Source organism: Schizosaccharomyces japonicus (genome assembly GCF_000149845.2).
Source record: "Schizosaccharomyces japonicus yFS275 unplaced genomic scaffold supercont5.1, whole genome shotgun sequence".
Classification (NCBI taxonomy): domain Eukaryota; kingdom Fungi; phylum Ascomycota; class Schizosaccharomycetes; order Schizosaccharomycetales; family Schizosaccharomycetaceae; genus Schizosaccharomyces; species Schizosaccharomyces japonicus.
This window is the reverse complement of record NW_011627860.1, coordinates 2,662,720-2,676,163: the sequence shown is the minus strand read 5'-3', so window position 1 is coordinate 2,676,163 and position 13,444 is coordinate 2,662,720. Positions and strand designations below refer to the sequence as shown.

The 13,444-nt window shown below is 46.0% G+C and overlaps 7 protein-coding genes across 7 annotated transcripts; 4 read left to right on the top strand and 3 right to left on the bottom strand.

Annotated features, from left to right (window-relative positions):
• The first annotated feature begins 153 nt into the window (after positions 1-153).
• SJAG_00786 (ATP-dependent RNA helicase Sum3) lies at positions 154-2,837 on the top strand. Its single transcript, XM_002172017.2, has one exon. The coding sequence runs from the start codon at positions 187-189 to the stop codon at positions 2,065-2,067; it is 1,881 nt and encodes a 626-aa protein (XP_002172053.1). The 5' UTR covers positions 154-186; the 3' UTR covers positions 2,068-2,837.
• SJAG_00787 (hypothetical protein) lies at positions 2,479-3,802 on the bottom strand. Its single transcript, XM_002172018.2, has one exon. It carries the CDS (start codon positions 3,554-3,556, stop codon positions 3,230-3,232), a length of 327 nt encoding a protein of 108 aa, XP_002172054.1. The 5' UTR covers positions 3,557-3,802; the 3' UTR covers positions 2,479-3,229.
• Positions 3,803-4,103: 301 nt separating this feature from the next.
• On the top strand, positions 4,104-4,749 carry SJAG_00788 (hypothetical protein). Its single transcript, XM_002172019.2, has one exon. The coding sequence runs from the start codon at positions 4,243-4,245 to the stop codon at positions 4,645-4,647; it is 405 nt and encodes a 134-aa protein (XP_002172055.1). The 5' UTR covers positions 4,104-4,242; the 3' UTR covers positions 4,648-4,749.
• A 189-nt stretch (positions 4,750-4,938) lies between these two features.
• On the bottom strand, positions 4,939-5,576 carry SJAG_00789 (hypothetical protein). Its single transcript, XM_002172020.2, has one exon. It carries the CDS (start codon positions 5,324-5,326, stop codon positions 5,108-5,110), a length of 219 nt encoding a protein of 72 aa, XP_002172056.1. The 5' UTR covers positions 5,327-5,576; the 3' UTR covers positions 4,939-5,107.
• A 1,072-nt stretch (positions 5,577-6,648) lies between these two features.
• SJAG_00790 (heat shock protein BiP) lies at positions 6,649-9,051 on the top strand. The gene has a single exon (XM_002172021.2). The coding sequence runs from the start codon at positions 6,822-6,824 to the stop codon at positions 8,805-8,807; it is 1,986 nt and encodes a 661-aa protein (XP_002172057.1). The 5' UTR covers positions 6,649-6,821; the 3' UTR covers positions 8,808-9,051.
• Positions 9,052-9,106: 55 nt separating this feature from the next.
• On the top strand, positions 9,107-11,156 carry SJAG_00791 (hypothetical protein). Its single transcript, XM_002172022.2, has 4 exons — positions 9,107-9,267; positions 9,311-9,361; positions 9,445-9,698; positions 9,772-11,156. The coding sequence occupies exons 1-4, from the start codon at positions 9,157-9,159 to the stop codon at positions 10,340-10,342; spliced, it is 987 nt and encodes a 328-aa protein (XP_002172058.2). The 5' UTR covers positions 9,107-9,156; the 3' UTR covers positions 10,343-11,156.
• Positions 10,534-13,403, bottom strand: SJAG_00792 (iron-sensing transcription factor Fep1). Its single transcript, XM_002172023.2, has one exon. It carries the CDS (start codon positions 12,672-12,674, stop codon positions 11,115-11,117), a length of 1,560 nt encoding a protein of 519 aa, XP_002172059.1. The 5' UTR covers positions 12,675-13,403; the 3' UTR covers positions 10,534-11,114.
• Between the last annotated feature and the right edge of the window lie 41 nt (positions 13,404-13,444).

Sequence of the window (13,444 nt, the reverse complement as noted above, 5' to 3'; positions counted from 1 at the left end):
ATACATTATACCACGTATTCCCATTAAATCTATAAAGCATTTTGATACATTTAAAAGCTAGTATCGCATTTATAATTTTCAGCGAGAGGCAAAAAAGAACAGTCCCACAATATAATAAGGTGGGATCGCGGTCCCTTACAACCTTTCCACTACCAAACACTTTTCCAAAAAAAAAAGAAAAAGATTATGAGTGACAATGTACAACAACAAGTAGATTCAGTTGGTTCTGTAACTGAAAAATTGGCTAAGAGCAGCCTGGACAACAAGCCCAAAAAATACATCCCCCCTTTTGCTCGTGAGAAGCGTGAGGATTCTCGCAGTGCTCGTTCATCTGCGGCATCTTCCCCTCGCTTGCAGTCTCCCCACAGCGGCTACGGAGGTGGCTATCAACGCCGTGAGTTTTCCCGCGGTGGTAATGGTGGAGATTGGTCGGGTCGCCCTAGCTATGGCCGTAGCTCTTCTTACGGTCCTGGCAACGGCCAAAACTTCCGCAACAACCGTGGTTTCGGTCAGTGGAAGAACGGTCAACACGTTCTCGGCGCCCCCAATGCCATGCTTGAGCGTCAACTCTTCGGTTCTGCTGAGGTGCCCAAGCAAACGACTGGTATCAACTTCGAGAAGTATGACAACATTCCTGTCGAGGTTACTGGTGCTGAGATCGAGGCTGTGAACGAGTTCACCAACCCTCCTTTGAACCCCCATCTTTTGACGAACATTAAACTCTCTGGTTATGTTCAACCTACCCCTGTCCAAAAGTACTCTGTTCCTATTGTTACTTCTGGTCGTGACCTTATGGCTTGTGCTCAAACTGGTTCTGGTAAGACGGCAGGTTTCCTCTTCCCTATCCTTTCTCAGGCATTCGACCAAGGTCCCGCTCCCATCCCCCATGATGAGGATTCTGCACTTGGCTACCGTTCTCGTAAGGCTTACCCTACCACCCTTATTCTTGCCCCTACTCGTGAGCTGGTTTGCCAGACCCATGAGGAATCGAGAAAGTTCTGTTACCGTTCTTGGGTCCGCCCTTGTGCTGTTTACGGTGGTGCTGACATCCGTGCCCAAATCCGCCAAATTGATCAAGGCTGCGATTTGCTTTCTGCTACTCCAGGTCGTTTGGTCGATTTGATTGACCGTGGTCGCATTTCATTGGCTAACATCAAGTTCTTGGTTTTGGATGAGGCCGATCGTATGTTGGATATGGGTTTCGAACCCCAAATTCGTCACATCGTCGAGGGAGCTGATATGCCCGGTGTTGAGGAGCGCCAAACTCTCATGTTCTCCGCTACCTTCCCTCGCGATATTCAAGTTCTTGCCCGCGATTTCTTGAAGGACTACGTTTTCTTGAGTGTTGGTCGTGTTGGTTCCACCTCCGAAAACATTACCCAAAAGGTCGTTTTCGTCGAGGACCAAGAGAAGCGTAGTTACCTTCTCGATATCCTTCACACCCTTCCTCCTGAGGGTTTGACTCTTATCTTTGTGGAAACGAAGCGTATGGCTGACGCCCTTACGGACTTCCTGTTGAATTCTAGTTTCCCCGCCACTAGCATTCATGGTGACCGCACGCAACGTGAGCGTGAGCGTGCTCTTGAGCTCTTCCGTAGTGGTCGCTCTTCCATCATGGTTGCTACTGCCGTCGCCAGTCGTGGTTTGGATATTCCCAACGTTACCCATGTCATTAACTATGATCTTCCTACTGACATTGATGACTACGTTCATCGTATTGGTCGTACTGGTCGTGCTGGTAACACCGGTCAGGCTGTTGCTTTCTTCAACCGCAACAACAAGGGTATCGCTAAGGAGTTGATCGAGCTTCTTCAAGAGGCCAACCAGGAGTGTCCTAGTTTCTTGGTTGCCATGGCTCGTGAAAGCAGCTTCGGTAATGGCGGCCGTGGCCGTTATGGTCGTGGTGGCCGCGGTGGTGGAAGTTATGGTGGCCGTGATTTCCGCCGCAGCAACAACAGCGTTCCCTCCTACGGTGGAAACAGTAGCTACACCAGCAGCTACGCTGAACCTGCTCGTCACCATGGTGGTGCGAGCTACAACAGCGGTGGCGGTCAAAGCTGGTGGTAAGTTGCTTTCTCAATGTGTGCTTCTTTATGTTTTTTGCTTGCATTCAACTCTAGCTTGCTTGCGACGAAATTGCGATGCCTTTTTCCTCGCCCTCTTCAATTTTTTTAATTCCTTTCGGGCTTGCGGTTATCCCGTGGACTGATGTTTCAGACTTTGACGCGTCAGTGGATGACTGTTAGCCTATAACACGTTGTTTTAGCCGGACGGGAAGGATCTGTCGTCGCCGGCGACAAGGTATTCTTCGTCTGGTGTTTGATTCTTTCCTTTCTGGGAGAGGTACACGCGCAGCTTATGCCAGACTCTGGCTTGGTTTCTCATTCCGTTGTTTGGCTGAGTGCAGTGGCGTACGACGACACTGACAGTTACGACGATTCGGCAAAGTTTTATGATGCATCATTTTTTGTAACTCTGGTTCTGCATGCCCATTACTAATTTGCATGTTGCAGGGCAAGGAGTTTATGACTGAAGCTATGGAATGGTGCTTCATATTGTATCTATGGGGATTTAAATCTGGTTTTCATTTCTCTCTTTTGTTGGATTGTTGGTTCTTGGGTATATTTTTAGATTAAGTTATACGATGCTGCACCTTTGGTTTGGCGCGCGCGTGCGTTTACTGTTTTCTACATACAGAGAGAAAATCTGGGAGGTTCAAAGTTTTGCGAAGGTTTGACGACAGCTCGTGTGGGTGGGCCGTGAGCATTTGCGGATGTGGTCCTTGGTTTTCTGAAGGTAGATTAGTGAAGGAAATGAATGTTTGCTTCGTATTAGAATGGTACGGGACGGTATAACTTAAATACTGAGCAAGTAAGGATTGAAAGCGCGACACTGATGTCCTTCGACGTGCGGAGTAGCTGAGGAGATAGTCTTATATTTTGGCTACCAGGGCTGTGCAATATCTCCGAGGACAAAAGTTTGTTTTACCAAGAACGGCGGTGAGTGGGGGTAACCGCGTACCCCACTACAATAGTAGTTAAAGTACCCCGGGAACCCCAACGTGGGGGTGCGTCAAAAAGCCTCGTCTATATGTTGGTGATGATGGAAAAGCACAATACGCGGGGCAAAAAGCTTTTTCTTTTAAAGTCGTTCTAGCTCTGGCATGGCGTTATACCAGCGCCAGGAAGATCTGTAGAGCCATTGGCGACTATAACAAATGCCACACAGTCTAACGAGAAGAGGAAATGAGAATGAAAAAGGCGAAAGCAGCGAGAAAAATGAACAAGGTGAGAAGGAAGAACTGCCGGGAACGACGGGAAACATTATGAAGACGTTTCATCATCAGCATGTGTTTGATCGGATCCACACGCCGACGAGGATCGCGATGAACGAACTTTGGAGAGTCGCTGTCGCTGTCTTCGCCGTCGTCCGAGTACGTTTGAACTTCACTGGAAAAGCGAACATTCTTACGACTGCGATTGCGGCTCTCAGAACGAAATTCTGGAGAGATCGGCGCGTAGCCGCCCTTAGAACGAGAGAAATTATAAAAGTTCATTCAGCTGCGCTTTCCAGAGAACGGTGGTGGATCGACTGGATTTGGAAGACCAAAGCGGGACAGACGGTGACTGCAGGGGTGGGGGAAGGAGCGGAGGAAAGCGGGAGAAACTGCCGTGTGTTATCTATCAAACACGGCAGTTGCAGATGAAAGACGCGGTAATGCGCGGCAAAAGTGTGGCGAGTTGTGGGAGGAGGCAGTACAATAAACGGAGTGTGCGGCACGGCTAGCATAGTGTTGCGTTACGCGTTATGTAAGATGAGAATTGTCGCTAAACCACGGTATATAGTGTATCGAACTGCACTAAAAACACTTTAAAGTATATAGTACACTGCAACATAACATAACGATGCGTACGTTAGACACTACTTTACAACGCTAAACGGGTTTCGGCACACCGTGCTCACCCTCACTAAACACTAGACCATCCACTACATCGTCTCCAATGCAGCGGCGACAAGTGACATCAGTTGCCGTCGCTGTGGATGGAATGCATGGCTGTGGGGATTCATAATAATTAAGTCAGTGGCAATTGAAATGATATAACGAAGTAATTGCATACTATATTAGTTGCATAGCCTACTGACCAACTTCAGGAATTAAATTTACTGAGAAACAACAACAACTTGAATACCTGTGAGTGCAAACTAATTTGACCACGTGCTATTCATACCGATTGTCGCAACATGACCGACTCGGACATTGGTAAATCATCTGCATCATCGCGTAGCACCAAGACTTCTTCGATTTCTAGGGACGAGCACGAATTCAGCCAGGGCTGGCGTAACCAGTGTGCATCGCCTCTTCGTCGGAAGGACGCTCCGAAGGATCAAATGCAGCATCAAACACAAGAGAACCACACTTCAGCTTCATCCTCGTCTAAGCGGAGCACCTTAAACCGGACAGTATCGACTGCCTCGACAAACAATCCGATCACTCACGACTCGTCGTCGGCCGGTTTCGTTAACCCGTTCCGGGTATTCCATCGCCGGCACTCTTTTGACGCCAAAGATTCTGCATATGACGATTACGAGGACCAAACAGTGCCGAATCCTATTTCCGAGACTTGGCGTAAATGGTTTCAAAAGTAGGGCACTACGGCGTCTCGCTTAGATTAAAGCGCTCCATTAACCGAATTTGAATGTACTAAAGTTATGACTTGATGAATATTATACGTAAGAAAGTGTGAGAAACTGTGGGGTATAAGCGAGATAGATTACGGAGCAACTGTGGTCACATGGGGTCATATGGGGTGGAGAACAGGGCAAACAAAGGAGGAGAGTTTCGTAATACTACTACTATGTGCATTCGCCCCCACGTTCATCAATTACCACCTCTATAACACCAAACGCAACCGCTCAAGCAGCTCAACCCCCACACCATACCGTCAGATGCAAAATCATTATTCGTTATTACAAATGCTTGCGCCACTGATCGTGGCGATGCTTGTAGAGACGCCCATAGAAGCATGAATTGCCCCCACGAGCGTCGCTAGTGTCGTCATTAGTGAGGGACCATTTATGCGAAACGCGACGCGTTTCGGCGAGTAGTCTACTGAGGAGGAAGGAGTTCAGGTTCCTTTTGCACTTCTTCGGTGTCGCGTCTTTGGTCTGTTTCTGCATCCCGTTCGGCGAGCTCTTCAAACTCGCGTTCGTGCTTTACGTCTCCCCATCCACGAGTGTCGGCCCGGTCCGAAATCTTAAGACCGGTGTGGGAATGACGGTCGTCGCGAATCACTTCGCCGTGCTTAACTTGAGGCATGTATGGCATTTTGATGATACTTATGTGATTTCTTCTTAGGACAAGAAATTCGTTACCAAGGCGAGTCCGTTACAACAAATCGGCTGTCTGATAACAGTTATATTTTGTGAACAGTAAATAAACACACTACTGCTTACGAGTTGATGTTTTGTTTCTTTTGTGAGATGATGCTGAATGTGTTCTGCAGCGTGCTTATATAAGTGCTGGGCAATGACGTCCGATGGTTATTCCCCAGGAACCCCGCAGAATTCGATAACGTCATATAAGTGTCCCGCACACTTACATCATACTTATGTAATTACTAAATGGTGGAGTTGCGACCACTGGTGTAAATAGTGAAAGCGGTGAGGGGTAGACGACAAGAATAAAAGTCTCAAGTCGTAGAATAGCAATGCGCCGCGATATGGAATTGTTTTTGTTGTTCACGTGCTTGTAATCCAAGACAACATACTGGAAAGCTGTTGCTAATTTTTTCCGTTGGATTGCGCCGCTCGTTTCGTCATGTTTTCGTCAACTAAAACTGTGGCAATGAATGCAGGGGATATACCGACTTGAGATAGACAGATGTGACTTGGAATTTTGTGTAGAATAAAGCATAACTCCGCCGCAAACAGACTGGAATGCACTGGGAGGTCAGGAAAACAATGGAAAAAGTGACGATGTGAGGAACTGAAACGTGTCTCGCTTAATTTAAGCTCGATCATGTGATTACCAGAGTCATGCTTATGTCACACGAAAAAGTACAAAGCAATACCACTAAACGAGTGAATGGGGCCACCAGAAAAGTCTTCCCCAAGTTCGCTACGACACATCGAATACAAAAGACTCTTTTCTCAATCCTACTTCATTTCCACTCCTTTCCAGGCTCGAATTCCTATCAAAACTTTGTCAAGCTTTTTCCTGTCATGACCCTTTCTCTCTTCTCTCATCGCAAATTTAACTCACTTTAAACTTTAAACTATTTGAGCGACACTATGCGTCATCCGGCTCAATTGACATAACCGCGTAATAGAGTACTCCAACCAATCATAATGAGGTTTTCCGAAACCCCTCGATCAGCGCGCCTTTCTGAATTTCCAATTTTTCCCATCCCGCCGCTCCTTTCTCAGATCTCCGGTTTCCCATTGTAACACGGGCCCTACGAAACGCCGACTACCCCACATTGATCGGCATCTTAAGCATCGCTTTGTTCCACAACTCCCCCATGAATCGGCTTACCCCCCATTCTGGTACCTTCTAGAAGAACCTTAACCGAGCCAACTGTGACTGTTCCCCACATATTTATGGGGTAGGGTCGCCGATTTAAACGGTCCACAAACCTGCCAACTCCCAACCACCCTTCTCTCCCAACTAATCTCACAAACCGGATAAGCAATTCATTAATCGCTTGAATTGTGCGAGTTTGGGCTTTCGGAACACGTTTACTGTTCTCCTCGAGACTGGTAGATAAAAAGTTCCCAACTAGACTTTTTAGAAAAAAAAACACACACAATTACTTCAAATCATGAAGAGATTTCAGTTATTGTCGATCATTGGTTACTTGCTGGCCCTTTTCACGCTTCCTCTGGCTTTTGCCGGTAAGGAAAGCAACAGCACTGAAAATTACGGTACTGTTATCGGTATCGATTTGGGTACCACGTATTCTTGCGTTGGTGTCATGAAAAACGGTCGTGTCGAAATCATCGCCAACGACCAAGGAAACCGTATTACTCCCTCCTATGTTTCATTCTCTCCTGAAGAGCGTCTTGTCGGTGAAGCTGCCAAGAACCAAGCTCCCCAGAACCCCGAGAACACTGTGTTTGATGCCAAGCGTCTTATTGGCCGGAGATTCAGCGACAAGGAATTGAAGAAGGACTTGAAGCACTTCCCCTTCCATGTTGTTGACCGTTCGGACAAACCTGCCGTTGAGATCGACACTGGCAAGGGCAAGAAGGTGTTCACTCCTGAGGAAATCTCGGCCATGATCCTTTCCAAGATGAAGGAGACTGCCGAGAGCTACTTGGGTGAAAAGGTCACTCATGCCGTTGTTACTGTCCCTGCTTACTTCAACGACGCCCAGCGTCAGGCTACCAAGGATGCCGGTACCATCGCCGGTTTGAATGTTATCCGTATTGTTAACGAGCCTACTGCCGCCGCCATCGCCTATGGTCTTGACAAGACCCAAGACGAGAAGCATATCATTGTGTACGACTTGGGTGGTGGTACTTTCGATGTCTCTCTTCTTTCTCTCGACAACGGTGTTTTTGAGGTCTTGGCCACTTCCGGTGACACTCACTTGGGTGGTGAAGACTTTGACAACCGTGTTATTCAATACTTTGTCAGACAATACAACCGCAAGCACAACACTGATGTTTCCAAGGACAAGAAGGCCATGGGTAAGCTTAAGCGTGCCGTCGAGAACGCCAAGCGTACCCTTTCTTCTCAAATGTCCACTAAGATTGAAATCGAGGCTTTCCACGATGGTGAGGACTTTTCCGAGACTTTGACTCGTGCCAAGTTCGAGGAATTGAACATGGAGCTTTTCAAGCGTACCCTCAAGCCTGTTGAGCAAGTGTTGAAGGACTCTGGTTTGAGCAAGTCTGAAGTTGACGACATTGTCCTTGTTGGTGGTTCTACTCGTATCCCTAAGGTTCAAGAGCTTCTCGAGAAGTTCTTTGATGGAAAGAAGGCTTCTAAGGGTATTAACCCTGATGAAGCCGTTGCTTATGGTGCTGCCGTTCAAGGTGGTGTTTTGTCTGGTGCCGAGGGTAGTGATGACATCGTTCTTTTGGATGTTATCCCCTTGACTTTGGGTATTGAGACTACTGGCGGTGTTATGACCAAGTTGATTGGCCGCAACACTGCTATTCCCACTCGTAAGTCTCAAATCTTCTCCACCGCTGTCGACAACCAAAACACTGTCCGTATCCAAGTATATGAAGGTGAGCGTTCCCTTACCAAGGACAACAACCTTCTTGGAAAGTTCGATCTTCGTGGCATTCCTCCCGCACCTCGTGGTGTTCCCCAAATTGAGGTTACTTTCGAGGTCGATGCCAATGGTGTCTTGACCGTTTCTGCTGTCGACAAGTCTGGTAATGGCAAGGCCGAAAAGCTTGTCATCAAGAACGACAAGGGCCGTCTTTCCGAGGAGGAAATCGAGCGTATGGTCAAGGAGGCCGAGGAGTACGCCGAGGAGGACCGTGTGATCAAGGAGCGCATTGAGGCTCGTAACGTCTTGGAGAACTACGCTTACTCTGTTAAGAACCAATTTACTGATGATAGCCAATTGGGCTCCAAGGTCGAGGAAGAAGACAAGGAGGCTGTTATTGACGCTGTCTCTGAAGTTATTGAGTGGCTTGAGTCTGAAGGCGATTCTGCCACCAAGGAGGAGATTGAGGAGAAGCGTGAGCAACTTGATTCTATCGTTCACCCCATTACCAACAAGTTGTACGAGCAAGCCGGCGGTTCTTATGAAGACGAACCCGACTACGATGATGAAGATGAGCTCTAAGCTGCCAGATCAGCAATTCGACCTTTCCGCGTTTGGTCAGCTTAAGAGTATAATGCTGTTAACGATGTCGATGCGAACGTTCCGTGTTCCACCGTGTGTATTGTTCATATTATAAATAACTCATTCTAGTAGTGCATGTTTTACTGAAGCAGGCACGCATTCTTTTTATTGTAATACATCATTTTCATTATCTTAGTGCTGAGTTTGTGTATTCGGTTTCGTTAGGGAATGTCTAGTGCCATCGTCATTGAGATAGAGGAAGTACGGGTCGGACACCTTATGGTGTAGAGAAATATAGCGGCTGATCGGGTGTTTCGTACTTGGCCTCTACCTGAACATTTTAACAATAATGGATCTTTATGAATTTATAGGACCTGGAGCAATTAACGAAACGACAGAACCTACTACTTCCGAAAGTGGTGGAGAAGAGCTTAAAAAAGAGGTTCAATCGGCGTTAAACGTAAGTTTAATATATTAATGGACTCTGACTAATCATATCGTAGACAATTACAGATGGAAAGTTCGGAACTTTTTGGAACAGCTTTATGAAGAAGGTACGTCTCATTCTTGATAATAATTGCAACAAACTCAGTTCAAAGTTCGTTCACGTTTTTCGCTAACTTGGGTTACCGTACAGAGTGAACATATATGGGAGGAAACTCGTAAAGACTTGAACACGGCTACAACGAAAGCATCGGCCGAGGTGGCCAATTGGAAGAAACAAATAAGTGAAAGTAGTCAAAAGCCATTGGAAAACCTTCGTTCTATGGAAAACAAGGCCGGTCAGTATTGGACAAATCTGGGCGCCAAGATGAGTAATCTTCTTGACCGTGCTATCAAAGTATCTCCTGAAAACGAAACTCGTGGCAGTTCACCTGCTGTCAGCATTTAGTATGTAATTCTCTATTCCTTGGTTTAACACAACTTTGGATCTCTCTTTCATTACTTACTAACATGTTATTAGTACGACTCGTAGAGAACGTCTTCTGGACTCTGTTGCAAATAACACAGAATTACTTAAAGATGGTATGACTGACAATACCGAGTTTACTACTTGGATAAAAGACTTTTCGGTAGAAGAAAAGACGGATGAAATTGCTAGTCTCCTACAACAGTATCCTGGTTTACGTAAGTCTATGGAATCCCTCGTTCCGGAAACAGTTGATTATTCTTCCTTTTGGGCTCGTTACTTCTTCCACAAAACACGCATAGAGGAGGATTGCAATCGCCATGAAGCAGCACGGAGTCTCTCTGCCGATACGAAACGTGTCGAAGAAGATGAAATCTTTAATTGGGACGATGAACCAGAGACCGAGACTGGTGATAAGAATGAATTACAAAAATCGACTACTGATAAGAAGAAAAGTGGCACCGGTGACGAAACTGCCGCTGAAGAGAAAGACGTAAAGGGTACTACAGAGAAGAAAGCTGACGCTCAATCTGCGGACTCAAAACCAGAGAAACCTGTAAAGGGCAAAGCTGCCGAGCATAAGCAGAACGAGAATGACGATGACGAAGATGATGACTGGGAGTAAAGTTCCTTAAATGTGGTATAAATACATTCACCGTATTGGTAAATACAATTGCACCTCTAGTCATCAATGTTCTTCCCATTTTATATTTTACTTTCTTATGAGCCGTTTATGAAAGTAGCAACAAGATTATATTCATGCCATTACGTTCTTGACCATACCATTATAAACATTATACGCCGTTTATGTGAGCTGTATATCTTTCGATATAGTTGTACTGCTTAACTGCGAAGACGATCGATTTACTCATGGAATAGAAGTTTATTAAGATAAAACAAATAATCCGGTACACAGCGAACGCTATGTTATAAATAAGAAAACTAAGAAAAACCTAAACATTAAGGAAAAAGACAGAGGCAAAAATTAATGCTGCAATCGGCATTTATCATCGATGCGCCCACGAAAAGCAAAGAACCGTCCTAAGCACGATAAAAGAGGGGCTTCAAACCGGTAGAAAAGAAGAATGAAAGCGAGTGCGAGTCGGCTTCGGAAGAAGCCCTGACCGTAATCACTGCGACAAGAATATTATACTGAAAAAAAATCGTTAACTTTTACCGTAGACACATGTTCACACAACCCGAGAAAAAACTGAAAAGAAACAAAAACGTAATAAAACCTATCCCACATTATTTGTGCAGCGTAGGATGCAAACTCATCATGGCGTACTTGCACACAAGGTCATTCATATATGCAGAGTAGTAGAAACTTCACATATTGGAAACCAAAGCGCAAATCTGCGAGTCGTGCCTTGGTAACCAAAGAGAGAGAAAACATCTCATACGGTGTTCTGTATTGACGAAGTTGCATTTAGCCACGACTCAATGCGATAAATCGAATAGTTTATTTCATCAAGTTGCTGGAGCACCATATCGTAACGTGATCGCAGTTGCGCAATAATGCCTGTAGCATATTGTCTTTGGTCTGCAGGAGGTAGAGAAAGGATTTCTGGAGGGAATGTAACAGGCAATGACGAGTAGTATCTAGGGAAAAGGGAAGCCGTGGGTGGCGGCAGCGTAGCTGATGCCATAGACTGTGAGGATGGAGTTGGTGGTCCGGGTAGCGAATTGGAATTGGCACGTGGTCTTTGCTCACTATTTGGTGATGCACCAGGAGCCGCCGGAGCTGGAGTGTTGCTATTTAATGGGGTAGATCCAAACTCGTGAGAGTTGTTTAAGATAGATCGAATGCCATCCACATGAGGGAGCTTAGAAGAGTCGCGAGGTGGAAGGAATACAGACTCTCCAACGGGTATGATGGGCGGTAAATGGCAATAAACATTACCACCCTTGGAAGGACGATTGCCATCGTTGCCCGCCTTTAAAGGATCACCGGCTGCCAGATGGGAAAGAGTCATTAGCGGAGAAGTTTGGGGACGCTCTTCCGCATGCAGATTCTTATCGTTTGAAACGTCATCCAATGATGCGTTCACAACAGACTTTGGACTTGCGTCTTCGGCTCTTTCCAAAGAAACTGACTGCTGGTGTTGTGGAGAAGGAGTTGGTAACGACTGTCTTGCACCATTCACGGCCTCTCCGCTGACGGGGCCATCGTACATAGGCCTAAGCAATCCTTGAGGCGTGTTCGCATGCATTCCGTTCGTCGGATATGTCGGCTGACCGACGTATTGGGCCTTCGTATTAGGAACCATACGTTTCCTACGCTTGATAACAGCCTTTTTCATCGTGACAGGACGATGCACGCCATGGATCTTATAATATAAACCACAAGCATTGCAGATCGGATTACCGGATTCATCCCTCCGCCACAGAGGAGTAGTCGTCGTTCCACAGTTTTGGCAGTAAGTACCAGCGACTTCATGATTGAGGACAGTGGTTGTTTTAACGGGATATTTGGTGCCATCTCCGTTAGAATTTGGCTCCATTTTTGTCTTTGGCGTTAACGGGTGAGCGTCGTCAGATGCAGACGTAGATCCTTGTGAAGCCTCAGAGTAAGACCGTTTAGGGGACGGTTCCCTAGCTGAAACAAATCCGCTGACGTCGGGATTCTCCTTCGAACCGCCGCAACGCTTCATGTTCTTGTTGTAGTATTTCAATCGGTTGTTTAATGTCGGACAACCCTGGCAAGCTTTCGTGCCGCCGGTACCGTCACAGTGACCATCACCAGGGCAGGTACCTTTGCTCGAAATCTCAGCAGCAACTTTATTCATCTCAGAAGCGTCTGATTGCCGCACAGGGCGAGGCGCGTCACGAGTTTTGAAATAGAGACCACATGCGTTACACAGGATAGAATTGTCTGGTCCACGACGCCATTGAGCAGTGATTTGCGACTTGCAGTTAGCACAAACTTGTGGTTCTAGCGAGCCTGAATTCGCCATAACAAACACTGTGTATGTATAAATTGAAGAGTAACGAAGTAACAGATGGTGTTTTCTCGTTGATGAAAACAAACGAGATGATATAATACAGAGACTCGTACAGTCTAATGCTCCAACGAATTAACAATTGGAATAAAGAGAGAAGACGGAATTTCTAGTTAAAAGAAACGTCTCAAATCGTACACTTTCCAAATGTCTTGCAAAAAAATAGTACCTCAACGAATACAGCAAGAAGCTTTTGGAAAACAGGACACACACCTCACAACCAGTATCGAAGAAATGTTTCAATGCAGTCTGTACCAGTAGTAAGGTTGTTGAGGACTTGGAACAAAGCAGGAAACGAAACTAGTGTACGGTTCACCGCCTTTAATAGCCTCCAAAAATGTAATTTCAGTGGCTATTCACGTAGAATGCAGTCGGAGTCTCGACAAACGCAAGAAGCCTCTTATAACACTCGTGAACAATAGACGCTTTTCAATGAACGAGAGACGACGTTTCTACGACGATCTAGGGAGTACTCCAGTTGAGAAAAACACAATCGACAATTCTTCACCTACAAAGGCGAAATTTGAAATGACAACACCGAAATACGAAGAATATAGAAACTAAAGCCGAAATTGGCGTAAATTGAGTACAAAAATCGTGTAATTCACGACTAGCACGCTGTCAGATCAAAAAAGGGACCTTTACAGTGGGTGCAGTTGGCAGGTTAAATCGCGAAGGCGGGTCGCATATCTCTGAAAATGATGTCACAGATTGGATCGTTTTCA